General features: G+C 39.8%; 1 protein-coding gene across 1 annotated transcript in view; it reads left to right on the top strand.

Annotated features, from left to right (window-relative positions):
- Positions 1-16,650: 16,650 nt before the first annotated feature.
- The window catches only part of HCRTR2 (hypocretin receptor 2), a 36,642-nt gene continuing 25,976 nt past the window's right edge, over positions 16,651-27,316 (top strand). Inside the window, exons 1-2 of the mRNA XM_058836591.1 lie at positions 16,651-17,129; positions 19,132-19,319. Coding sequence (XP_058692574.1) covers positions 17,083-17,129; positions 19,132-19,319 — 235 coding nt within the window. The 5' untranslated portion in view covers positions 16,651-17,082. The remainder of the gene's footprint in view (positions 17,130-19,131; positions 19,320-27,316) is intronic.

Raw genomic sequence — 27,316 nt, forward strand, 5'->3', positions numbered from 1 at the left:
CTGTCTTCCCTAGTGGCAGGTGCCTACATGGCCTTCAGGGTTACACAGGTTTCCCAGGGTTTTTCTGCTGACAGTTGGTGAAGCTGGTTCATAGCTAATAATTTGTGGGCATAGCAACCACAAAATGATGGAGTTTTCAAGTTTGGGTCAGGCAGCAGGGATGCCAGCAGAACTGCCACATTGGAATTCCAGCAGGCAGGATTCAATTTAACTATCATCAAACTTGCAATGGTTTTCTTGCACCATGAATAATCACAGGAATTAATGGGATCAGTATAGATATTTCTTTTACTGGAAAGTGTTACTAGTTTCTGTGAATGTGTCAACAGACAATAACAAACTCAGTTTAAACAACACATCTAGTTCAGCCTTCTTTACAGATTGACAGCTATAAAAATTAACAAGAAAACTCCTAAAAAACTTAGCCAAATATCAGAGCCAGGACAAAGATGAGCTAAACTTTGTGAGAGATTTCCCTCTAATTGGGTGCAACTGAAGAGTCCTGAAGAAAGCACACCCATGAAGAAAAAAAGTGCAAAAAGCAGTCATGCACCTGGTTCAAAGAAGGGTGCTCTATGGGTGCAGAACTGATGGAGAAGATGACCAGAAAGGTCCTTTTCCTCTTGTACTGAGGGAAAACAGGCTTTGTGTATACGACAAAGAAAAATCCCATTTTTATCATTCATTTATTCTCAAAATGAAGACGGCCATGGGAGTTCCTGTCTATTATCAGCTCAAAAAGGTAATGAATAATGGAAATCACAGAACTCTCACTAGGTTGTCTAGGAAATAATTCATTGAAAGGATGTGATTGTCAGACAGTGGAAAAAGCAAATTATTTAGCACATACTATCAAACATGGTATGGTTTGAACCTTATTTTTGAAATATAATTCTGCTGAAGGTAGGAGAATTACAAGGGTTTTTTTTTTTATCATACCTAAATGACATTATCCAAATAATAAAGTTAGGTCCCTTGAGATCCCCAACAGAAGTATCTTAACTATCAGCAACTTTAACTATTATTTTCACATGCTACTTACATATTCACAGAGGATCTGAAAAATAGATTTTTCTATATATCAGTACAAACAGAAGATAGGGCCAGCTCCTAGACGGAAAGGTTTAAAAGAAATCTACATTGGTGACATGTTCAAAATTTTGTCAGGTTGCATCTGTGTCAGCAAAGTAACAATGTCCAGGTTCATTTTCCAGTCCCAAAGAGAACTGTCAGGATTAGGCTGCTTTAGTATAGTTAAGCTGACTTCAGGACAGGAGGATTCTTTACTTATAGACTCTACTGGGAATGTTTCTTGCCTGTGCTACCTGCTGAACAATTCCCCAGAATTTTTTTAGCAGAGGAATTATTTAGTGAAAACCAGTTCCAGAACAATTTTAACCATTTTGAATTGTGGACATGGACATTCCAGTGCCTGGACTCAGACATTGGCATAGATAACTGTCTGAATAGTTTTTGTCATGAAGAGCTTAGGTCAGATCTTTTTTTAATTTTTTAACCAACCGTTTGCTCTTCTAAGCCTGTATGGTAATGCATAGAAGAGCTTTTATTTTCAAATGAAATGGAGTGATGTTGGGTCTGAAATATGTCTGCCATCAGCATGCTGGAAAACTTTCAAATTCTTCTCAAATAGAAACACGCTGTAAGCTTCCCATGAGTTGATGGTACTTCCTTCAATCTTCATCTGTACTCTATGCAAACACCTATAACCCAGGAGACATTGCCTCCTGTGTTATTGGCTGACACAGAAACTCTGTGGGCTGTGAATTTTTGCCATCAGCCCAATACATAATCACTTTGGATTCCTTGCCCTCTTTGTTTTTAGACCTCTGTTGCCTCTTTTATATGTCATCACTAAATGATTTTATGTAATCATAAATAAAAATAAAATCAGGGCATTTATTTTCTTTTTCACTCCAGATAATATAAGCTTGTCACTTGCACCCATGCAAGTATGCTCATTTTTTTAAGGTTCTGTTGGCTAATCCTAAGGGAGAGTGATGGAAGAAGTAAATCTCAGTGTGCTTAGTATGTACACCCTTCTATGCCTAGAGCTATCTGTTTTATGTTGAAGATGTGACTCTTTAATCTGTTGCCTTTATAGAAGTGAAGAATTATTGGGGACTTTGCTGAAGGCTTTTTTTTCCCTTAAGGCATTCCCTATCAATTTTATCACCTGAAGTTTTATATACCAGAAAGAAATACATTACTGGAATCGGCACCATCCCCATCTTTGCCAGTACTTGTTAAGGTGAGACCTCCCATGGCTAGTTTATTTGGCTCTCATCTTTATAAGAAGATATAATCCTTCAAAGAATTTGATAACAGCCCTTTGTTTCCTGGGAGCAATATAAACATGAGAAATATGTGGATTGTAACGCAGATTATAGTACTCCTTCCTTATAGTTGAAGCTCCTGACTAAATAATTTTTTTCAAGTTGCTCCCTAGGAACTTTGTGCCATCTCTTGTGTCACTGAAGAAAAATTTCTGGAATGCTTGGATAGGAACCAAAACCAATTGGCTTTAAGTCAAAACATTGAGATTGTTTCCTGATTTTTTAAAGAAACATCTTTATAAATGGCAATTCTCTATGCTTTACTAGACCCACTGACACATTCCTGCAATTCTAGTTTCTAGTACTGAACAAGCCTTGAGGCTATGAGCAAGTGGAAAAATTTAAAATGCCTCTTGCTCTAAGAACCCTGCTGAACTGCTTTTAACAGAAATCCTTGAGTTATAATAGTTTAGCTGTCTAGTCATGCTCATGCATCAACAGAAATATTCATGTGATGCTGCACCACGCACCTTTCTTCAAACACAAATGATTCTTTGTGTTTCATTCAGAATTACATCAAATTTCAGAGGCCTCTAACTGACATGAGCTGTACACATTCAGACTATACCTGGGCTTATAGTAGTGAATTGAAATACAGTTTGGACATCGTGTTTTGAAGACATCTGATTTGAAGAGTAAAATAGTTAAGTAGTATCGATGCAATTTCTGGAGAATTGTGTCTGGAATACTAATTTATTAGTATAGGCATGGCCTCACTTTCATGATAAATACCACTTGTTTACTCAGATGGAAGCTCCCACAAAGGGCTGTGAGCTGCTGGCGATGGTACTTGGCTGCCTGCCTTGAAGCACAGTGGTTTTCTGTACCAGCACTTACGATGTCTTACATTTAAACATCACCCCTGCGAGCACCTGACCTAGACACAGCTAAGAGACTCCATGTTCCAAGGAGCCAAACTGAGCTCAGGAGAAAACTTAATAGGTGCTGATTAAGAGCAGCATCTGTTCAAGCCTTTCCAGCAGCCTTCCCTGTGTGTAACCCTCAACAGGTATCCAGTACAGGGAATGGAGGCTTTGATGAGCAGCTGAAATAACACATACACAGCCATAGCTCTGCTGTCATCTACTGCTTTAAGGAAAGAATATACTTTTAAAAGTTAAGAATATATTAAAATGCTCAGGCTCGTGAATGCCTCTTTTTTTAATAGGCCACATTTCCACACTGGTCACAGTCCTGTAGTTCTGAGATGCAAAGGTCTGGTGTATAAAGTACAAGGTTTGAAATTGGGAGACATGAGTTTGATTTCCAACAGTGGGAGTGACTCTGGGCCATTAGATAGGTCTGCACAGCTCTATTTTCCTGTTTGCTCTCCCACATTTTTCTTTTGTGTCAGCTCCCATAATAACTTCTTCAGAGATTACTAGTTTTCCTTTAATTCTGTTTCTTTATGTTTTCTAGGCTACTGTGGTTTTCTTTTAAGTGCTGTATTTTGGAATAAGAACAAGGGAGTTTGTTCTAATTTTCAAAGGCTATGATTTATTACCTGCACTGCCTAATTTCATTTAACTGAAAACTCAGTCCAAACACAATACAGATAGTACTTGTCATAGAAAACATCAAAGGCACTTCTCTTCCAAGTAAAATCCATCCTAAGTAAGTAAACAGTGTGTATTCCAGCAGGAAATAAATATTGACATAGCAACCTGTCATATGGATGACAGGACCTGCAGCTGGAATCGACAGGAGAGGCAACCAGCAGCTCCCTGCTTACTTCTCAGGTCCTTGTAGGCCATGGCTCAGCCATCGTCAACACAAGATCCAGGTGCTGCTGGGTCACCTGGCAGTACTGGCTGTACACAGATGGAAAATAAGGACATGAATGCAGTTCTGATTCTGTGATTCTGTGTAGTGGGTTATTTATTAATGTTTTATGCTAGCTCTGAAAAATTGATGATTTCTGACCTAACTTAAAACTCCTCAAAGAATTATGAGCATATTTGAAGTAGAAGTGTTTGTACAGGTTGAGCTTTACACATCAAGTGACTGAACATTTTTATCATGTCCAGTTCTGAAAGCAGATTTACCACTGTGTTGATCCAAACAAAAAAACAAATTAAAAGAAGGTGAAAATTGGGATGGGCTACTCGGGGAACTATGGAGATATTGCCTAAACATCTAGGACTGGAGTTAGCAAAGTTAGATATTATCTGGAGCTGAAACTAGTGAAGTCCATGAATAAAAATAAGAGTTTCTTAATGTAAAGCAAAAGGAAAACGAAGAAAAATGTGGGTTTGCTGCTCAGTGTGCTCATCTAATGGCAAAGGACACAGAAAAGGTAAAAGTATTCAGTGACATTTTTTTCATAGTCTCTTCTGGCAAGGTCTGCTCTCAGGTCTTTTGCATCTCGTTGGAGAGGGTGTGAAAATGACATTATTTACTACTGCTGAGGAAGTTTTAAATTCAATTTGGGATGGGTTGAATCCAGTGATGTTAAAGGAACTGGCAATTTCATTGACATTGACTGGCATTGTTCATTTCTCTATTATCTTTAAAAAGTCACAACAATCAAGGAAGATTTTTACTGACTGTAAAAATAAAAAATGCTACACTCATCCTCAAGAAGTGCAACAAAGAAGATCCAGGGACAAATACACAAGACAGGAACCTGGCGTGGCTCATGTCAGCAGAGATAAACTCTTCTTTGGAAAATGTGTGGTGTCCTGAAAACTGTATGTTGGAAATGGTTCCTGCCCTAATTTAACCTCCAAACCATACTGAGGCACTGCAAAGGTTTTGCTTAGTTTACTACATAAATACAGCCAGTGTTGGAGTCTGAAATACAGACTGTGTGCCCTTGTTTTTAATGTTTAGTTCTGGGATTCAAGAGAACACTGAATTTCATATAATATGAAATTCATGAGCATGTTTTCATAGTGATACATGAAAACAAATGATAAAGTTAGATAAGAAAGTGTAGGTGTGTAGATTAGAAAGTTTCTTAAATCACTGGGTGAAAAAGTAGTTTAGAGAATAAGAGACAATATGGAGGATTTAGGGTGTCGTCCCTTGTCTTTCTTCTTTCTTCTTCATGTTCTTCTAGAGGTTTTTGGGTAATAGTTAGCAATTGGATAGAAAATGCCGCAGTGCATCACAGAGGTGATGGGTCATTGGGTCATTAAGAAAAATAATACACGTGTCTATTGTTAATTGGATAAAAATAAGTATAAAGATAAAAGAACTGCGTAGACTTCATGTCTGATACATTTTGTGTATCAGACATGAAGTGTGCCACAAGGCCTTGTTTGTACCATCAGAAGAAAGAAATGTACCAAATTGCAAAGATTAACCTTGTAACCAGCCTGGAGAGACCTGTTAAGTTTTGTAAGGATCCTTCAATAAACACGAGAAACAAGATTCTAACGAGCTCGAGAGTTTACTTCAAATAATGAGAACTGAGATAAGTGGAACTCCCCACGAGGGAGGATCCCAGAAGAATTCAGCCCAGAGAAGGCTGGGGAACTATAGAAAGCAGTATCTACAGAAAATTCAGCCCAGAGGAGGCTGGGAGACTATAGAAAGCTGTATTCACAGAGAATTGAGCCCAGAGAAGGCTGAGAGACTAAAAGAAAAGATATATCCACAGAGAGCAGAGCCCAAAGGAGGCAAGGAAAGAGAGACAGAGGTAACAACCAGGACCAGTAGAGAGGCCATCAAAAGACCCAAAGCTGAGAGCAAAGTAGTGTTGACATTTCTAGCCTGTGACCCACTGTCTCAGGACCAGAGAACAGCCCCTGACCCCATTTAAATAAATTATAGATGCATTCATTGCTTCACTTATTAGTTAGACACATGCATAGGAACTACAGGGCAAGCACATAGACAAGCAGACTGTAAACACTTTGCTCACCTGAAGCCAGCTTCTACTCTAAGCAGCAGAACTTTTCTCACACTGGTTAACATTTATTTATTTTATTTACGTGGAGCAGAGGTGAACAACTGAAAGGTACTACCTTTGATCTGTGGCACATCCCCCTGTGTGTGATATATTTTCCAGATGTCTGTTCAAACCGTTAATTCTAAAATGAAACTGCAATTATGTGAGTACTTCAATTTTGAAGTAACTCATGTTTGATTTGTTTGTTACTGCTCAAAAAATGTTAACTTTAACATAAAAATACAAAGAGAAGTCAGCAGAGATAAGTGTAAGTTTTAAAAAAATTACATAAATTCTGATAAAATGGGAAGCTTCCTCAACATTCAAGTTTGGTATTTTTGATGAAATGCAAATAATAATTTAATTTTATTTTTTAACTGGGTATGAATGTCTCTCCAGAAAAACATTATTTACAGAGAAAATCTAAAATTTTGGTTCAAAAACTGGTCACTAGGAAAGTTGTAGAATAATAATATAATAATAATAACAACAAAAAATGCTGCATCTTGTAAACCAGCGAAGAAGCTGTTTTCCTTAGGGCATGGAGAATAACAATATTTAAAGAAAAGAAATAATCAATATGTAGAAAATTCACATCTTCAATTACAGACTGGAATAAAAAGTATTGGAAGTCACAAGATAGTACAGTTCAGTATTACAGAAATAAAGTACAACCCAACATTGTAGTGCTGCTTGTGATGGCATTGATAGCAAAAGGAAGCATTTGGCTCCTAGGTAAAGCACATTCCCTCTTAACTTATTCCTTTCCACAGCGTGGAGAAATATTATCTGACTACACTGTCTCTAACAGGGCAAGGGAGCAGTTTCTGGGTAATGAATTAAAAACGAGTTTCCTAGGAGATGGATGATGTACAGGAGGCAGTGTGAACCCTTTTTCTTTCTATCCAGTGTGCTCTCAGCCTGCGATATTAAGCTCTGTCAATGGATCTAGGAGGAGGAGACTTTTTCCTGCACAAATATCTTGAATTACTCAAGAGCAATTCAGGACAGTTTCCAGGTAACTTATGCTAGCCTCTCATACTCTCTGCAGAAGGAAAGCTGAGTAAGACCCAAGTACAGACTTTAAGAATATATTGTTACTACAGTTCTGTGAGGTTGTCTTGCCTAACACAGAGGTACAAATTTGGGGGGCATTAATCTGCATATCTGTTGCCTCTTAGCCCCTAAAATCAAGAGCCAAACAAGATAAAAATGATAAAACACACATGTGATACAGGGCTTCTACACCTTTCTAAGTTTAGTAAATTAGCATAATTGACAAGATTCCCCAATTAGAAGTACAGTTAAAGAAGTAATTCCCCTCTTGGTTCAGCTCCCTACTGAAGCCTCCACTTGCTTCTGGCCCTACATTGTTTATGTCTAAATAAACAATGTCTGAATGGGAAAGTGAAACAGCCTTGGTTTACTGAAGAAGTGAGATTAGAATAGGATTCCAGGAATGTGTTTTCTAACAGGGTAGGAAAAGTACTGGAGTTAGCTAAGAAACCATATAATTATACAATGATAGTCTGCAGAGCTACAAATACATTAAAAATATATAAAAAGTAAATTGGGCATAATTCTGATGCATACATTTTTTCATCTTTAGCCAGAAGTGAAGCCTGTTTTTTTAATTATTCACCGATGTTGCAATCTTATATTCAAGATGGAATATACTTTTCTTAAACTGTTTTTCAAATAATAATGTAACTTAAAAAAAACCACTCAGTTCAACTGTAATCATCCATGTTTACTGTGATTTTGTAACAGGAGATATATAGTTAATCTGGATATAATTGGCTTACTTACAGTAAGCTGGATTTGTGGAGAAAAGAAATTTAGCTCATTTTATGTGCATCTTATTACATTATTAGTGGATTCCATAGTGTGTTAATTTATGGGCAATAGGATTTCCACAAGAAACTTCAGAAATCTCACATAATTTGTAACACAGGAAAGGTAAGCCAAACCTTTAGTTCTAATTAGCCTGGATATTCTTCCTAATTATATTGATTATGAGACCTTCTAAAAGGTAGTTGAATTTTTTTACCTTAATTAATTTTACAGTCTATTTTGACCTTGTTGGAAGAAAAGCTGTTGGATCTATCCTTTATTTCCCACTAGTATTTTCATTTGGTGATTCCTTCTCATGCCATGAGTTAGAGCAGAAACACGTAGTTTGCTTTTGTCCTACTGTTCATTTTTGACACATGTACTGATATTCTTTCTGATCTGTTTCCTATGGTAAAATATTCTAATTTTGCAATGAAACTCTCATGGTGTTTATCATTCTCACCACTTTTTTAGAAAGGTCTTCAAGACCTGCCATGTGCACTTTGAATGATAGATTCACTAGCACTTCCAACAGTATTACTGATGGGATAACACTGATCTGTGTAATTATACCATACTCTTGTATTTTTTCCCTAATTGTCCTTTCTGCCTGAATATACATATTAATTAGAGAATTTCAGTAGACTTCAACAACAAACAAATAATTTGGGGTGCATTTACAACAGCTCGTTTTGCAGCATAGATTCTCCATCTCATGATCCAGCTCAGTCTTCTTCTCTGGGAAGAACAATGGAAAATGAAGGAGCAGTTTATAAGTCCTGTAAAACAATACGTAAGTATTTACACAAGTTATATATCAACTCTAGATAATTGTAGATGTGAGTTGATATACTGAAGCCAGAATAATTTGTGGGTTTTTTTTACACAAATTGAAAGACTAAGCAAATTTACAGAAACAAAATTGTTAAAGGAAAGGATGGATTTTTCATGTTCTGACATTTAGGTTGGACTCAGTGGACTCAGTCTGAATATTTTCAGTGCACCAGTATCAGGATTTAGGTAACTTGTATAAATTTATGTGTTAAGCTTGCCATCATTCACCCCCTTCACTCATAGCACCTAAAATTTATGTTTTTACAGATATTCACACTAAGGAAATTCTGTGAACTCAGTTTGTATATGAGTAACTTGAAGATGAGGTTAAATGATGACAGAGTTTTCTATAGGTGATTGCAAGCAACAGACTATGATGTGTATAAATATACAGAATTCTCATCAAGTTGAAAATGCTAAGAGTTAGCTGTGCTTCATAAGAAATTATCTTCACACCTTAAGTTTTGAAGTAGTCAGAAGAAAAAGTCACTAAAGAAAGAGCGATAAACATCTGAGAAGGTCTGAGAATTCAAACAGGCAGAAAACCTGGAAGGGAAAAAGTGAATAGTGCTTTTTCAAATGATACTTTTCCAAGCTCTGCTCATGCTTTGCCATGAGATATTTAGATCTTTAGTTGAGTATCTTGATTAATCTGATCCAGCTGAAATTAAACTGAGAAAAGGATGCCTTGTTTGCAAGCTGTTCTATAGAAGTAAATGAAAAATGTGCAGCCAATAGAATTACAATTTAGAAGAGGAAAGAATGAAAAGTATCACAGACTCAATCTTGTTTATAGTCTTGAATCTCATAGAAGTGGATTATTTATCTTCACAATCACTGGAAGAATTGCAGAGTCTGAGACATCCTCACCCCCAAAGCCTTCCTGAAAGAAACTTAAAGGTGCAAGTCTGCTACAATCTCCTGGTTCATACTCATCACTCAAAGCATATTAAGCACTGCCTCACATTTTCAGCTTCACAGGAAAACAAGTCTTTCTCCTTTTCAGTGTTGGTGCCCTGACATGTAACAGTATTGTGAGAGATGATAATAGTTTTTTTAATAATATGACTCTGAGTTGGCAGCTTGCTTATAAATACAAAAAAAAACACATGGAAGGTTTGTGTGCTGATGGGTTTCTATCTAATGGCCCAAATCAACAGTGATGTGTGTATTGTCACACATCTGATCCCATTCAGGCCCCTGCCAGCCCCAGTGTGGTGCTGCACCAGAGGTGGGTAAGTCTGCATAGGCTTGGTCACAGCTCTGATTCTTACACAATTGCCTTTACCAGCAGCAAAGATGGTCCTTAGGTGACTTCTTCCTTCACCCCCCCCCATAGATAACAGGCTTTTCCTGCAAAGCATACACACATATTTACAGTAGGAAAGGCAGAACTCTAATTATCTGAGGCTCAAATACTGTCAAGTGGCAAAGGGAAAAGAAAAAATCTGTCATAGTAAGTACTGGTATTCTCAGGCATGAAAACTGAAGTTAGTTGACTGAGATGAAAAAATGTGGGTTTAATTCACTAAAAGGCTCATCTGATATTCAGGCTAGGGTAATTTCTGCAGTATAATGTTGATCTGTATCTAGAAATTTTAATATTTCCTTTTCTTTTTGACATTTTGGGGCTGGTTTTTTTCAAGTTGAATTGCTGGCTTACGGTGTTTAGCAAAGTAAAAATCTCAGCCAGCCACTGTCTAATAGGACACTGGGTAATAATACTATTCTTTAATGCACAGCCAGTCAAGGTAAGACTGAAACCTGCAACTGATAGTAAGAGACAAAAAGAGAAAGCAATGATCAATATTTGGGGAGCTAGTTCAGTTAGGTAACAGGGAATGGTCTAATTTCCTCCTATTTTCAATTTCTGATGTGCAAAACATGTTTTTCTATCACTTGAAACCTTGTAACAATAAGGTAAATTATTGCAAAGTTCTGCATGTTGCAGTCCAAAGTAATGTATACCCACATGCAAGCTCATTGAATGAATGAGAAAAATATTCCTGCACCAGTTCATTGAAAACAGGAGGAAATTAGGCTCTTCCCTGTTACCTAGCTGAAAATTTTATTTAGCTAGGAAAAAGAAAAAGAAAGCAGGCATGGAAGAAACTGTCAAGGCAGCATTAAAATCTTTAAATGCCATGTGAAAATATATATACTTAAGCAGAAAATGAAATCACACCTTAAGAAACAAAATAGCAAGGGGTGAACAATGACATGGAAACAAATGCTTTGGATTCTTTGTGAACTTTTCTCATGACAAAATACTTCTCTTTCATTCTCTGAAAACTTAACTTTAAAATTGAAATCTCAAGAAGTCATATTATAGAATAGTAGCAACAGATTATAGAAAATCTTTGAGTGAAGATGACCAGAGAAATGTTCTCAGCACCATGAACAGGGCTAGATGGAGTGCAGTGTCAAGAAATGGCATAAAGAGCAGAGTCAGTTTGTTAAGAATGGGCAAAACTTTAATAAAAGTTTTTAATAAAAGATCAATCTGATATTAGGAACACAGTCTATCCAAGGAAAATCTATTGATGAAGCTTAAAATAAAAATGGGTACGTTTTAACTTTAATATCTGAAAGCCAATGTTCCAAAAAGTGTGCCATTTGAGATGATTAATCTGGTGGTTACAGAATGCTGTACTCAAACGAAACATAGTGTATAGGACAAACCAAACAAAATTCAAACAAGTGACAGAAAAAAAAACCCCACTGAGTTAACTGGACCTTATTTAAACAGATCAGAGATGATTCAGGGCAAGAATATAGAAGGTAAAAAAGTTTTCTGTTATGCTAAGTTAATTAGAAAAAATAAAATGATTGCTGAAATGGAGATAGTTCCAAGGAGGACTTGACTGAAGAAAAATGCATCATTAATGGTATGGAAAAAATGGAAAGGGAAATACGCCATTTTTACACTGTATGAGGAACAAACTAATTAAAATAAAATTATTTATGAACACTTTTAAAGGTAGCAAAGGAGGAGCACTGTAACAAACTGTGGAAATCATTGCTTCTAGCTTCAGTGGAAGCCAGAGGTTCTGATGGGGTCAGGAAACAATTAAGCAAAATTGTTGGGAAAAACATGTGAAGACCGATTTGTTAGCTAGACATAATTACTTGCCTCAGGAAGCTGCTAACTTGCAGCTTGCTCAAAGATAGAAAGTTGGGAAGTATCATTGCAAACTTGCCTTACCCTTATGTTCTCCTCTACTCATCTATTCCTGGCCACTGCCAGAGATGTAACCATGACTGAAGGGTTTGCTGGCCTTAGGCTACAGGAAGGGTTAGAGAACAAAGTAAGAACCAGTTTGATGAAAGCAATAGCACAATGTAGTTATTTTATTCTGGTCTTCTCTCAGGAGGCCAGTGAATCCAAATCGAAAAAATACAGGTCACAGGCCTGTAATACATGTTGGGGTCATTTAGCTTTGATGATGCTGAAAATGTTAAGTCCCTTAGAGCCATCTCTGTCACTGTTTACTTCCCATTCCTAATCTTTCTCATCTGCTTAAAACGTACAATCTGCAGAATAGAGACTGTTCCTTGCACCATGTTGCTAAGGGCAGATCCAATGCTCTAATCACCGTGAAAACCTTGCAATAAAATATACATTTTTTTGTGCTGAATTCATTTGAAAGGCCTTTATTTCCTTTAAAATGACCAGAATATTTATTTTTTAAAAGCTGTGTTCCTCTTCCTTCTTGTTCCACAAAATACTTAATATGAAAGCATGTATCTCATCTCAGATCACACCACAGATCCTCTGCCATTTCCAAATGGGTCAGAAGAAGATTCAGGCAAAATAATTCTAAGAAAAAGTTCTATTTCAAGTTATATTTTCTGTGGCTTCAGAACTTTTGACTGCAATGTAGCAATCAAACTGCTTAATTTAACAGCTTAGATGGACTTGTAATAAATTTGTCTTAGCTTCTTCAAAAGAGTCTTTCAGTGCTTATATATATATCTATGAAGTAAAGAGATTTTTTTTTTTTACATATTTAAACTTGCAGACTGAAATTATCATTGGGCATTCCTCGACTTAATAAAAAAAAATATTAACAGACATCCCTTTTTCAACTTCCATATACAATTCAGAGACATTTTCCAGAATGGTGCCTTGTAATTTGTTGTATCTATGTTTGGATTTGTGCCCTGATCATTAAATGTGTTTGCTTTTAAATATTTGTAGACTTGGTGGAGGAGAGAATACTGCAGATGGTACACATTCATTTTCATATCAAACCCATTTTTTTTCTAAAATAAATAAAATGTTTTAAAACCTGTTTTAGTACTTGGCTGTTAATAAGCACATGGACTAAGAAAAGCATGGTGCAGCAGTGTACTTTTATACATATGTATTTGCACACCCTTGCAAATTATATCTTTAACATATAGGAATGATGTTAGGCAATTCTGTTCCCAGCTGGACAACAGAGTTATCACTGAGAATCAGATTCTCATATTGCTTTCAGTTTGTCTGAATTTGAACAACTATGAATTCTATTATTCTAATTTATATTACAGCAGCATAACTCTAGTAACATGAATGAAGATACTTCTAATTTACAGTAGAGTGAATGAGACTAGAATCAGAATTTCACTTCAAATATGTTCTGCATTGGTAGATATTAATAATGAAGATGGCATGAGCTAAGCAACAGCTAATTTTTATCTGATCACTACAGAGCAAATTATCTTAGCTTTGACTTGTTCTAATGGTGCTAGTCAGCTAATAAATCAATAGTGTTGATCATACTCTTCTTATATTGGGGTAATAATACCTTTGCAAATTTTTGCATTGTTTAAAACAAGATCCTGCTTAACAGGATCCTGCCTTCTACATTCAAAGAGAAAAATGCCTGAGGTTCCCTAAATAAAGGTAATTGCTGGATGCTTCTCCTATTTCCAGTTCAAAAATTTAGCAGCAGGTTTGAGGACTATCTCTTATGTTAAAATTATTTTTGAATCTTTAACCTACAATTCATCACTGAATTGGTGCTAAGACAAGAACAGACCTAAAGGAAACATGGTGCTGCAAATGCATTGTGGAACATCATTAAGTTTACTTATAAGGGTAACTGATTAATTCATTCTGTTCATAAAAAAAATACAGTCAAGTATCTATTTTTCTTTTGTGATCCTTTTCACCTCACTGCCTGATGTCCACCACCCTTATCACTCCAATGAAGTTTATGGCTGTATAGATTTCTAACCTTGGCTTTTTCTTTCACTCTTCCTTTCTTGGTCTTGGCTTGTTTCTACTTGCTCATTTATAGTCTTCACTATTTAGTTGATAATAGTCCATCTGCTTCTCAGAAACTACTTAGTACTGGTGCCAGGGAGCAGCAGTTCCACCTTGAAATACTATTATAGGAGGAAAGATACCAGAGGATCTTCATGGGCAAAATCTGGAATTCAACTGGCCAGGATGACTCAAGTAAATAAACATTAAGACTGGTGGTTTTCTACTCTCAGGGCATATTTCATGAGAGAGACGAAGGGAAAAAACTGTTCCATGAGAAGAGAGAAGGAGGGAGGCAGGTGGGAAGGCGGGAGGGAGGGAGGGAGGGAGGGAGGGAGGGAGGGAGGGAGGGAGGGAGGGAGGGAGGGAGGGAGGGAGGGAGGGAGGGAGGGAGGGAGGGAGGGAGGAAGGAAGGAAGGAAGGAAGGAAGGAAGGAAGGAAGGAAGGAAGGAAGGAAGGAAGGAAGGAAGGAAGGAAGGAAGGAAGGAAGGAAGGAAGGAAGGAAGGAAGGAAGGAAGGAAGGAAGGAAGGAAGGAAGGAAGGAAGGAAGGAAGGAAGGAAGGAAGGAAGGAAGGAAGGAAGGAAGGAAGGAAGGAAGGAAGGAAGGAAGGAAGGAAGGAAGGAAGGAAGGAAGGAAGGAAGGAAGGAAGGAAGGAAGGAAGGAAGGAAGGAAGGAAGGAAGGAAGGAAGGAAGGAAGGAAGGAAGGAAGGAAGGAAGGAAGGAAGGAAGGAAGGAAGGAAGGAAGGAAGGAAGGAAGGCATTCACAGTCTGTCTCTACTGCCAGCACAGCAGTCTGTTTCTCTGAAGTGCCTGTGTTCATGTGGTTTGCTTCCCAACAAGATCACCTGCTAAAATGTCCAACAAATGCAGAACAGAAACTCCCCAGCTCAGCTGCTTCTTAAACCAAGTTGCAAAAAATGCAAAATTAATTCTTACCTGAGAAAAGGGCTTCTAATTTAATATGGTATTTGACTACTATGGAACTCATCCTCTGAATCAAATAGATTTTAAATGAAAGGGCTAGTCTCTGACAGAAGAAAAAAATGCTGCCTATTTGTGTGGTTAATAAAAATGTAGGTCTTCAGTAAAATTATTTTTATGGAGAGGGAAATGTGTTTCACGAAGAGATAAACTTGGATGCTGAAGTAGGGCTTGTTTATTCTCTATGAATGTCAGTTCCTGTGAGCTATCAGATGCAATAAAGCATAAAATTCTGTTTGATTTATATTCACATGGTCTAATATCATATAATAAGTGATATTGAAAGCCACAAGACATATCTTCTAGGGCTAGTAATTTAATTTCAGTATTTTTGGATTAGTGATGGAAAGTTATGGATTAGAAGAGATATCAATGCATGTGAACCTTTTAACTAAATAAAGTACCAGACAGTACTCTCCTGAGATAAGAAGGTTAATAGATATACCCTTGAATTTAAGCTTCTTCTAAGTGCTGTGTCATCAGTATATTCTTTAGTTACAGAAGTTTGTAAAACCATATCAAGCAGGCTTTGAACTGAAAAAAACACAGTTAAAATAAGAATTACATAATTTTGAACATTTGCTGTACACTTCCATATGAAAGGAACAGATTTAAACTGTTGCACCAAGCTTGATGTAGATAGTATAATTAAAAGAAAAGATAAATCAGAACCAAAATTCATCAGGGGAATTGATTCAGCTAACACACTTTCACAAATTAGAAAGCCAGAGGAGGACAACCATAATCATCTAGTCTGACCTCTTGCATTCCACATCATGTGATTTTTCTGAATTAATTCTCATCTCATCTAGCACTTATCTTTTAGAAAGACATTTGATCTTGATTTTAAAATGCATAGCAAAAACGGCTCCATTTGAAAACCATTTCCTTGGTAGCAGAGCTTTGTACATGGTGAATATTTTCACTAAGTTTCTCTCATACTTTAAAACTTAATCTGTTTTCACAGGTACACTCACTTATACAACCAAGGATCAAATGAAGCTTTCTGGCTACAGATTCGTGATGAGCATGTGTGTTTAGCTGATTACACTTGATCTTTGGGTCACCTGCCAGCTTCTTAAAGGCCACTGAAGAATGAGTATAACAGAACCAAGAACTGACAGTAGGAATGCATAGGCTCAGCAATGATTCTTTGTCTACCTTTTCATTCTGGGATTTGTTAGCTAACCCATTTTTAATCTTTATAATATGTAATACATTGATTTTTTTTTTATTTTTTTTTTTACTACCCTGCTCCCTAATCAGAATGTGTGGTATCAAAGCAAATGTCTTCCTATTCTCTAGGAATACCAAATTTAGGCAGCTAATTAATCTGCATAATATATATTTATCAATCAAATTTGTAATCTTGTTGAAAAAAAGAATGAGTCTTATGACAAGTTTTTCACAAATTCATGTTGTTTCCAAATATTTATGCCTTTTTCATTCCATTCCTTACTATTCATAGGAATCCTTTGAATTGGACTGGAAGGGACCTTGAAGATCGTCTAGTCCCAACCCCTCTACTATAGGCAAGGATCCTTCCAGCAGACAAAGTTGCTTAAAGCTCCATCCAACCTGGCCTTGAACACTTCCAGGGATGGGATATCCACAACTTCTCTGGGTAGCCTGTTTTGGTTCCTCACTACCCTCACAGTCAACAACTTCTTCCAATTGTCTAGTATATGTATACTCTCAGGTTAAATACATCCCCCACCATTTCTTATCACTATACACTCTTGTAAAAACTCCCTCTCCATCTTTCTTGTAGGCTTTCTTCAGGTACTGGGAAGCTACAATTAAGTCACCCCTAAGCCCCCTCTTTTCCAGCCTGAACAATCACAATTCTTTTAATCTTTCCTAATAGGAGAGGCGCTTCCTCCCTCTGATCACCTTGATGGCCCTCCTCTAGACTATCTCCAAAAGGTCGATGTCCTTCCTGTGCTGGGGACCTCAATGCTGCATGCAGCACAGCAGGTGGGGTCACTACTGGAGGAAGAAACAGAGGAAGAAATACTATATCAAAAAAGACATTACTTGATTTTTTGGCAGCTTGGAAGCAAATAGTGGAATTACTTAGCAGAGGAAGCAAGCTGGAGCATGAGTGTGATTCTCTGTTATTGATTACCAAATGGTCATTCTCTAAATCTCTTTACCACTAGCAAAGACCATGACAAGCTGCCTTCCTTAAATAAGTCTCTTTTTGTGTACCAAGTAATCCTGCATTCCCACATTGTCAGGAGAGTTTAAATCACATCTCTATATTCATATCTCAACTAATATAACCTTAGGTGTTTTTGTTAGCTGCAAAGTATCTAAACTTTGTTTACGGTGTTTTCAAACTCTACCCTTCAGGACAGATGCTGATCCTACCTACCTGTATATCTGAGTATATTTCATAACATATTTAGACCCAAAGGTCCACTTAAATTCTGTGTGGAATAGGAAAGAAATTTTTTCTTTATTTTACAAGGAACTAAAGCAAAGCAAGTAGGTCTATAGAAATAGAGGAGGTATTCCAAGTGTAGGTATGCTGCATTGAACTTTGAAGGCAGTAAAGAAGGCTGCACACCAGTAAAAAAACACTTGGGTAGCCTGAAGTACTGTCTAGAGGTAAGCACTCAATGCATGGTGTTGATGAATGAATAGCTGTCTCTCTATTATGCTTTTGTTGGAGTAGGGTTGCATCATAATACTTCCTCCATTTCTATGGAGGTGCAGACCCTGCACTGAAACGGTTAACTAAGCTAGTTGTGCCATGTCACAAAGGAAATGGCACTTTTATCAGACTCATTAAATTATTCAGATATGAAGTGAACAGATTGCCTGAATAAGAGGGGATTTTATCAGTCATGGAGGGACAAGTCCAGACCTATCCCTTCCCTTTCAGAGATTGTACACTTGGCAAAGTATGAAAATATTTCAAGAAGCAATGACCAGAAGCCAGGAAACCTATCATGCTGTTTAACTAGCACTTCTGGGTTCTCTTGAACTGCATTCTGACAGCTGAGCCCATTTCAGAATAGCTGAGGGGTAGTTTCTGTATCGAGATCCCAAGCTGGATGCTTCAAACAACCTCAGTGCAGTGAATTCATGCTAAACTCAAGTTACAGTGAGGTCTCACAATCTTCAAATCCAATTAAACCTCACATTTATCTGCTCATCTCTCTTAGGGATTTTCCCACCAGTGTTGGGAAACCCACAGGGTTCCCGTTTTAGCCTAACTTTCAAAGCAGCACAGAAATGAGACAGTCTCATTAGCCACTGTTTTTTAATGGCTCCTTTAACCCTGCGCTTCCCCCCACCGCAGCCTTTAATTTACAAATATCTTGAATGTATCTGGAATCGAATGTAGAAAGGTCTAAAGGGAAGTGCTTGTGCAAGAGAGCGTGAGAAACCGAGGAGAAGCAGAGTCAGAAGAGGGATGGGCAAGCTCGAAGTAGGACCGGGGGGAGAGATGAGGAGCTGGGGATGAGCTGAAGCGGGGGGAGGAAGAGGGGGGAGACATGGAGAGATGTGGGGGTGTGCGAGGGTGCGTGTGCATGGTTTGGGGAACAAAAATCGGCATCGTCTGAAACGGACGTGACTTTTCCAGTGGGGACGGGTGCACTCTAGCACCTGAGGCATGCAACCTACCCCGACCAGCCTTTTCCACGACGGTGCAGGGGGTGCAGCCTCCGCGGGGGAGGCTGCACCCCTTGCCCGGTCGGGGAAAAGGCTCGTCAGGGCGGGTTGGGGACCGACGCGGATCCCCAGCCTGTTCCCGCATTGGTTCCCGTAAGTTCCCGCGTCATTTTTCTCCCCACACCCCGCTTTTCGCACTGGCAACCACAAGCCTCGATGGACGGGCGGGAGAAAGCTCGGATGCTCTGAGAGGGTCTGGGTTTGGGTTTGTTGGTTGTTGTCTTTTTTCCCAGCCTCCGGAACAACCACTAGGGATGTCCGGGATTCAACCAGAGGATGGTTCCCCTCCGTACAGGAATTGGACGAGTGGGTCGGAACTAAACGAAACGCGGGAGGCTCTTTTTACCCCTTCCTCCGACTACGATGATGAGGAGTTCCTGCGATATCTCTGGAAGGAGTATTTGCATCCCAAGGAATATGAATGGGCGCTGATCGCCGGCTACATCGTCGTCTTCATTGTGGCTCTCGTCGGGAACGTCTTAGGTGAGTCGAGCTCACTAAAACTTCCCGTTTTCCCTTCCCGAGATGGGCTGTGCACGGAGAGTGGCTGAAAACCGGTGTGGGTTTGGCACACCCCGCTGGAAAGGCGGCAGTCCCCAGCCGAGGGGGAAAGTTCGGGTTGCGCGGAAGGGACCATAAAAACCGCTCTCCCTACCGGGCGAGGAGCCGCGGCGGCTGCCGCTCTCCTCCAGGGCGGGCACGGGCAGTGGGGTGGCGGAGCGCACCGGGGCGGCCCGGCGGCCCAAAGCCGCGGCTGCCGGCCGGCTCCCGCCCCTGTCCCCCGGGCCGAGGTGCTGAACCCTCCCGGTACGGCGGCGGCTCCGCCTCTCAGCCCGCTCGGGAGGACGCTGCTGCCTCGCTCAGCCCTGGCCCGGCGCTGGGGATATCGAGCGCGGGCTGGTTCCCCGGGACAGCGACGGAGACGAGGGGAGCGGGACGGCGCCCGGCCCGTGAGGGGAACCGGCAGTGTCGCCTCAGCCGCGGCGGGCGCAGAGCGCGGCTCTTTCCCCGCGGCTGGAGCGGAGCGGGGCCGTGGGGCGGGGGCGAGGCGGCCGCTCCCGGCGCTCATTGAGGGAGCGAGGCGGGGCGGTGCCTCCCCTGGAGCCCGCCTCCTCCGGCTTCCATTCATCCTTGAAGGAGGCGGCGGGGGCACCGGGCTGCTCGGCGGCAGCCTCGAAGGGAGCGGTAGGGGCGCTGGAGTGTGGCGGAGAGCTGAGGATAGTGAAGGGAGGGGGGCACGGGTGGGCTGGGGCGGCAGTGGTGTGTGGGAGCGGCAGAGGAGTCTGGCCGTCAGCAGCCCGCCCTCTGTCCCCCTTCGCTCCTCTTCGCTCCCCATCCCTCTTCGCTTCCCCGAGCCCGCAGCCGCCCACGGCGGGGGCTCTCGCCGGGCCGTCGGAACAGGCGCTTCTGCTGGTGCAGGGGAGCGTGGCCGTGCCCATACACACCCTCCCGGGCGGCCGTGTCCCCCGTTCCTGGGGCGGCCGTGCCCCCCTCCCGGGCTGCGGGTGGCCGGGGGAGCGGAACAGGCGCTGCTCCTCAGCAGTTCTGTGTTTGTGAATGGACGCGGTGTGGGCGCCGGGAGCCCGCTCCGCCAGGAGGACCCCCCGGGTGACGGCCATTGGCATTCCCGTGTCCATCCCTGTGACACTGCTGTGAACGGAGCGCGCTGGGCCCCGCCCCGCCATACGGGTCCTTCATTCATGATTTTCGGAAGGAATTGTGCGTGTCAGGGCTGTCACAGCAAACTCTACAGGCTTCCCGAAGTGAGATGCAAATGAGACTGCAGCCAAAGGCAATATTTTTAAAAGCATTTTTTAAGATTTCAACGGACTGATGGTGCTTTTTTTTTTAGGAGTTATGTGGCATTGCGCTAAGTGCTTGTGTGCACGTTTGCTCAGTCCGTTGCTCGGCGTCCAGCTTGACCGACAGTGTAAAGATAACAGCCCTGGCAAAGATGCTTCATTTTAGACAAGGATAAAAGCTGTCCTTCTTTCTAATTTTGAGCAAAAGACTATTTTAGGAGAAACACCTGTTATCCTCCACCGATACTGTAGACGAGCTGTCCTCTCACCTGTAAAAATTCAAGGTCAAATCTTCAGCTGTAGGAGCTTTCACCCTGTTTACACTTTTCCCCTCTGAAGCCAAGAGGAGAAAAGCTTTCCTCTCTATGCACTCACAAATAGACATGATACCAGTGCAGACCAGTGCAGCTGTTCTTTCCTCACATTTGCCTACGTTAACTCTTTGCTTGGGATGGAAACTGGTATCTGGCTGTCCACCCACCATTTCTTTTACTGGATGGAATGTCCACTTCTTGTCCTCTGAAATCTCTCTCTCCAAGTTGTAGTATGTGGTAGGTAGAAAATCTGTGTCTTAAAATGGAGAGAGAAGTACCTGAATACCTTTCTATCCGCTCCTCTAAATCAATGTAAATCCTACAACAGATAATTCAGCTTTACAGCTGGACTCAATGATCTTAAAGGTCTTTTCTAACCTAAATGATTCTATGATCCTTCTCAAGCTGTTTGCTCCATATTGCTGGTTCTGTTTATGGGTGAATTGTTTGTGGTGTCTGCAGGTGCTTGGTAGCTGAATACTGTCTCATCTTTATTCAAGAGAGCTCTCAGTACACTGATTGCAGGCTCATGTGATTCTGTGGAGAGAAATGGATGTAATCTAATGCTCTTTACAAAGACATTTTTGAGGAACTTTTTTACTACAAGTGAAATCTGATGTAGAACAGTGCACATGTTGGTATCTCTGAGGAGCTGATTTCTGCTGCTTGAAAAATCTATATTCAAGGTTAATCTGGGATTTATTCATGGACCTTCTCAAAGAAGGGCAGGAGTGCTTCTAAAGAAAGTTTTAATGACTACTAGTGCTTTATAGTATCATCCTTAATGCCTTATAATATTATCCTTAAAGATGCATTGCATACCTTTGCTTATGTTTGCCCAGTGTTGCAGAGCTTGTGACATGTGTAGTCAATACTTTGATTCTATTTTTAACATGTCCTGTTCAAATAACACTTAAGCAACTGGGAAAAAAACCTCTCTTTCCATATGTGGTGCTGAAAATTACAGTTCTGCTTCTTATTTTGGTTTGTGCACTCACATGGAATAAGGAATGTCCCAGACATTGTATCTGTGCAAGTGGAAGACACAGCACATCCCTTAGATATTAGTAATAAACTGGATTGAAGCATTCTGACAGTTAATTAACAACCAAGGGTAGAATCAGAAGCTCAAACTTTGATTGACATCTATTGGGTTCTTGAGTGAGATACACAGTAGGAATTCCACTAATAATAGCATATAACAAGGTCTGCATTGCTATTTAGCTTTCAATTTAATTAGGGAAGTTGACACAGACTGACTGAGCTGCTGCACAAGCCAGCTAAAGTGAAAAATATTAGCAAGTCTCTGTATATGAATGCAGGTTTCAGTATTGCACACAAAGTGCTTCATGTCAATGATTCTCTTGTATGCCTGGGTTGGCCACTTACCAGGTATTTCAGTGTAAGTGAAGGAAAAGAAACAGATTATGAGATGGTTTTATGACATATTTGGATGAACATTCAGGGAATCTGAAATATAGATGCAATATCAGTATGATTTATCCTATTTTCTTCTTCACTTGGTGAAGAACAGAACTGGAAGCAGAACAAGTGTGGTGGGTAAGGACTTTGTATTGCAAACAAGACCAAAAATTTTCCTTACTATTGCAGAGCAGTGAAACTCTTGAAATTTCTTTGCACATCTAGTGCAAAACATAGGACTTAATGTAGAATGTATGTTGACTGTAAAGACCTTTTTCTTATTTATTTGAAAACATGTCATTAAAAACATTGCTTAAAAATAGGAAACTAGATAATTAAGGAAGAAAAGGTATTTTTAGGATGTCTGGAGGTCGCTGGTTACTGATGCCATTCCTGGCTGATCAGTTGCAGTAGTTAATAACTGGAGTAAGACTACAAGGGATTGAAATGAAATGTACAACTATATGTATTTAACTCTGTTTATACATATGAAAAATGCAAGTTACCCTTGTTGAAGTTACTCATTCACGTGGGTCAAGATTTTTCTAATGAAAATGGTTTCTCTCAGGGAACATGCATTCATCAAAATGAAAGTGTACAGCGGAGATCACTTGGTTTGATCAAAGACTGAAGGCAAAACAAGCAACCTTTTGGCATCCCACCAGCTGGGCTGCTGGGCCTCTTGGCAGGCCTCCCCAGAGCTGGCAGGAGCTGAAATCTTTAGCACATACAGGCAGCCAGTGCCCAGCTTGAAAGTCCTCAACACTGCTGGCTTCCAAGGGTAAGAGACCATGCAGTACTTCAGAAGGAAGTCTCAGAAACTTTCTTTACTCACAGTTTGGTGATGCTTGTTTTTCATTTCAACTCAGAACGAGATTGTGAGAGACTTCGCCTTCTCTGGATAGATGTATTATTTATTATCTGTTTTACAGTAACTGCTAGTTTTGCTGAGATCTGTAAGAACCCAGCTATGCTTCTTTCTTCAAAGAGCTCATAGACTGACTCACAGAGTTCAACAGCCTCCATTTGATTTTTCTAGGGCTGGAGCAGAAAAATATGTGTATGGCTCTAATACCAGAGTCCTGCTCAATGCCTATGAATAGGCAACTCTCTCAAATGCTGCTCTGTTATAATTTTAAAGATATCCAGTGAATACTGATGTCTAGGCATACATGCCTGTGTTGGTAGAATTGGATGAGTCATGTATTCTCTTAAATGATTTTCATGAATCGTATTTCATTGCTGTAGATGAGGCATATTTCATTTAATTACATTTTAAATTATTACTTTTTTTTTTCAGATTACTTGGGGAATCTGGCACTGAAAGGACTTTGTTTGTAATATCAGCATGAAAGTCACCTTTATCTGTTGGATGAATAATAACTAGAATGGCTTTATCATTGTTAAGAAGACAGCACATAGGAAATGAGACAATATGTATATATTTTTTCTACCTAAGATAGAGAAAGTATGAGCTCAATTTATGTAAGAGTTTGGTATCAACTGAAGTACATTGCTGTTTCCATAATACAGGGATTACTCACCATCTTTCAAAACAAAAAAAAAAAATGTTGAAGGGTTGAAATGAAAATGTTGAAAAGTTGGGTTTTTTTGGTTATAAAGTACAGTTTATTTTCTGCGTTGCATGTCAGGTGAAACCTTCTTTGTTTTCTTGGACATAAGCAGCTGACTTACTGCCTGTCTCACAAGTGTAATGTGTCAGAAGAACTATGATGGACTGTTCCCCAGGGGAAGGGGTGCCAGGAACTGAGGGCAGCAGCAAGACTGACAGGACAGTGTACTCACCAGCACAGTCCCACAGTGCCTGAGAGCTTGATAGGTCTGAAGATGTTTACCAGGTTTCAGTCACCTCCCAGCAATCGCCAGACAAATCTATAGTGATGAAATGGGTCTGAGGTTAAGCCAGAAGATCAAGTCAGGGGATGAGTTTTACAGTCAAATTCAGCAAGGTGAAAGCATACTTGCAACCTGGTCTTTGCCTGAGCTTAGTGTGAGTGCCTGAGCTTACATACAGCTCTGGGGCAGAAGGCTGGCTCCCAAAAGAGTACTCCCAAACTCCAAAAGCTCTGGTTCTGGTTCCCAGAAGCCTGGTCCCAGCTTATATGCTGCTCCGTACCAGAGCTGGCCTCCAGCTAGCTCCTGGGCAAGGGGCAGAGGTTGTCTGCGGGTGCACTCAGCTCTGACAGAACTGTGCTCTGTCTCCTGGTTCTTTGCTCAGTAGGACTGCAAGGATTTTAGCCAATTTGTACAATATTGTATTAACAATGAGGATCCATCATAGAGATTTAGAAGTTGTATAATATGCAAGATATTTGCTGGAACGTGTCACTAGCATAATGAATTGTATTTTCTTTGTATTTTTTTTCATATCCTGCAGAAAAGGCACTAAGTCTTTCATCTCCATTAGAAACAGACGTGGACATGGAAAGGTTTTTCCTAGTGCAACTCGTGTTGCAGTGACCGATGGATGATTTTTGAAGCATATTTTTTCAAAGTTGCACAGCATTTCAGCTGTGAAACACACCTTCATTTTAATGTCAGCTTTAAATTGAATCAGCAGAGTGTGAAATCTTTTTATCGTAATGTCGCATACAGTATGACATCTAAATTTCTGACTCTTCCACCTGTAATACAAAGTGTGGATAAAGATGTTGTAGGCTTTATTTGTAATAATATCAATTATTATTTTGAAACACCTAGTCAATCAGTATAGCCAGCTCTGCAGAGATGACTGGGTTAGCCAGTTAGTACTGGCAATGGTTTGGGAGGCAGGGGGTGGATATTTTAAACCAACCTGTCATAATCAATACAGTTAGATTAGGAAAACTGTGATGGCACCTTTCACTTCCTCCAGAGCTGACCAAACCAGGCATTATGGGCAGTCTGTTTTTATAGCATAGCTGATCTTCTACTAGTAACTCCCATTTCCATTAGATTGTTGATTGCCTAAGATTATGTAATGTGGTTGAGTTAGAAAGTGAATCCAGTGCCATTTAGATGGTTGTTCTATTACTCCCAGTTGTGATCCACAGATATAAGTTCCAGTACACAGAAAACAGTTCTTGCTTTCTTCTCTAATGCCTTGATAAGCCAGTCCTTAAGATGTAGAAGTGTGCTGGAGCACATGAGTAACCCACAACTCTTTAGTCTGTTTAAAACCTTTGGTACAATAGAACATGTTTGTTTCTTAGGTGTAAAACCTAAGAAAACATATTGCTAGACCAAATTAACTGTTGTTACCTGTTCAGTTTCTGTAGCTCCTCACTGTCTTTTTTGGGTGATGAGTTACATTGTACATTCCAGTGAAGCTGATATTCAACAAAATGCTTTGGGATTTCATGTGTTCTGTGTTATTCAACTACATTTTTTACAGTTTTGGTTTTTTTTCCTGTGTGATGGAACCTACACGTACACTCTTGTTGATATGTGATACATAGGGAGCATGACCTAGCCACGTGCTTCTTTTGTTGTGTTTCTAAGAATTTCTTCAAACATGTTGGAACACATTTAGTGTTTGCTGCTGATGAGGAGCTATTGCCTCACTGGTAGGCCATGTATTTCCTCTTCTCAGAGTATTTGCCATCTTTCAGCTATCGCAGCACATATTCAAGGACAGTTCTTATCTGCCAGGCACTGCTACCAGATACAGGAAATTTTTTTTCCAGTATTTCCTTTATAATAAGCATTGTATTAAGCAGCTTATTTTCTTTGTGTCATTCTTTCTGATACTTCTCAGTGTAAGCCTGGTCTCATGTTGGTCTCCTTTCTTTCAGATAAGATTAGTTATGTAAAAATGAAGTAATGTGTGAGTTTAGAGCTTAATAGTGGGTAAGAGATGGACAGCCTAAGAATTAGATGTCTCCCTGTTCATCACAGAAGATAATGCTTTTTTTTAGATCTTTTGTTCTCATGGCTGGTTTCCTTCCAGCAGTATACATTCAGTGATTTCACAGGGGCTCTAGCTCTCCAGAATTCCCCTTGGCAGCATATCTGCTCAGCCTTTCCTTCAGCCTTCCTTGATTGTGTTGCTTGACACCCCACCACTCAGATCTTGATTTGCAGCAGCTATTATCACCAAAAGAGAATAAGAGGAAGAATTCTATATGGAGAACCAATTAATTGTGAAGAGAAAACAATTGGGGATGGGTGGGTTAGGAGACAGTTTTGAATTATATGTTATTTATACTCTATCACATTTCTTGTCACTGGTTGTAAAATATGGTGAAAGAGTAGTTTTTTAGAAGCTTTCCACCTAACACATTTGGACATGCTGATTACCAGGTCTTATAATCACAGCATCAGTTCCAAATAACTTCTATATGTCTATATTATGATATTTCAGTCAAACAGTTGTGAGGCTGAATTACTAAAGCAAAATAAAATCATTGTGGTTTAGTATGAAAAATAATTCTTTGTTTACTTCCATCTGGGATTTATTATACATCAAAAATTAGATAAGAGATAAAGTCATTCCTTTATATATGAAAATGTCAGGTATTGCTGGGTATGGAAATTACGTTTCTATTTTGGCCAGGAAGTTGCACTGAAAGGTGACCCATTGAATAAATGGTTGACACGACTTCTGGAGTGTAAGGGAAATTATTTACGATTGACATGTAGAAAACAAATTGACAGCTGACCCAGGACTCTGCCAGTAGAAGGACTGCAGCACAATGTTTAATATGCTCAAGACGACATAAATCTTCCAGGAGGCAAGCAGCTGCACTTTATACCAGATGGTCCCTTTGTATTGTTTTCATATTCAGCTTGAGATACAATGAGCTGTGCTAATTGATTAAACACCATTACAGCCTCTAATTAAAATGCCTCAGGACACTAAACCACAGGGACTAAATTTGTACGTGAAAAATACCAATCTCCCTATATTGTCATATTAGAGAAGGTGTTTTTTTTTTCTTCA

The sequence above is a fragment of the Poecile atricapillus genome, chromosome 3, assembly GCF_030490865.1.
Source record: "Poecile atricapillus isolate bPoeAtr1 chromosome 3, bPoeAtr1.hap1, whole genome shotgun sequence".
Taxonomy (NCBI): domain Eukaryota; kingdom Metazoa; phylum Chordata; class Aves; order Passeriformes; family Paridae; genus Poecile; species Poecile atricapillus.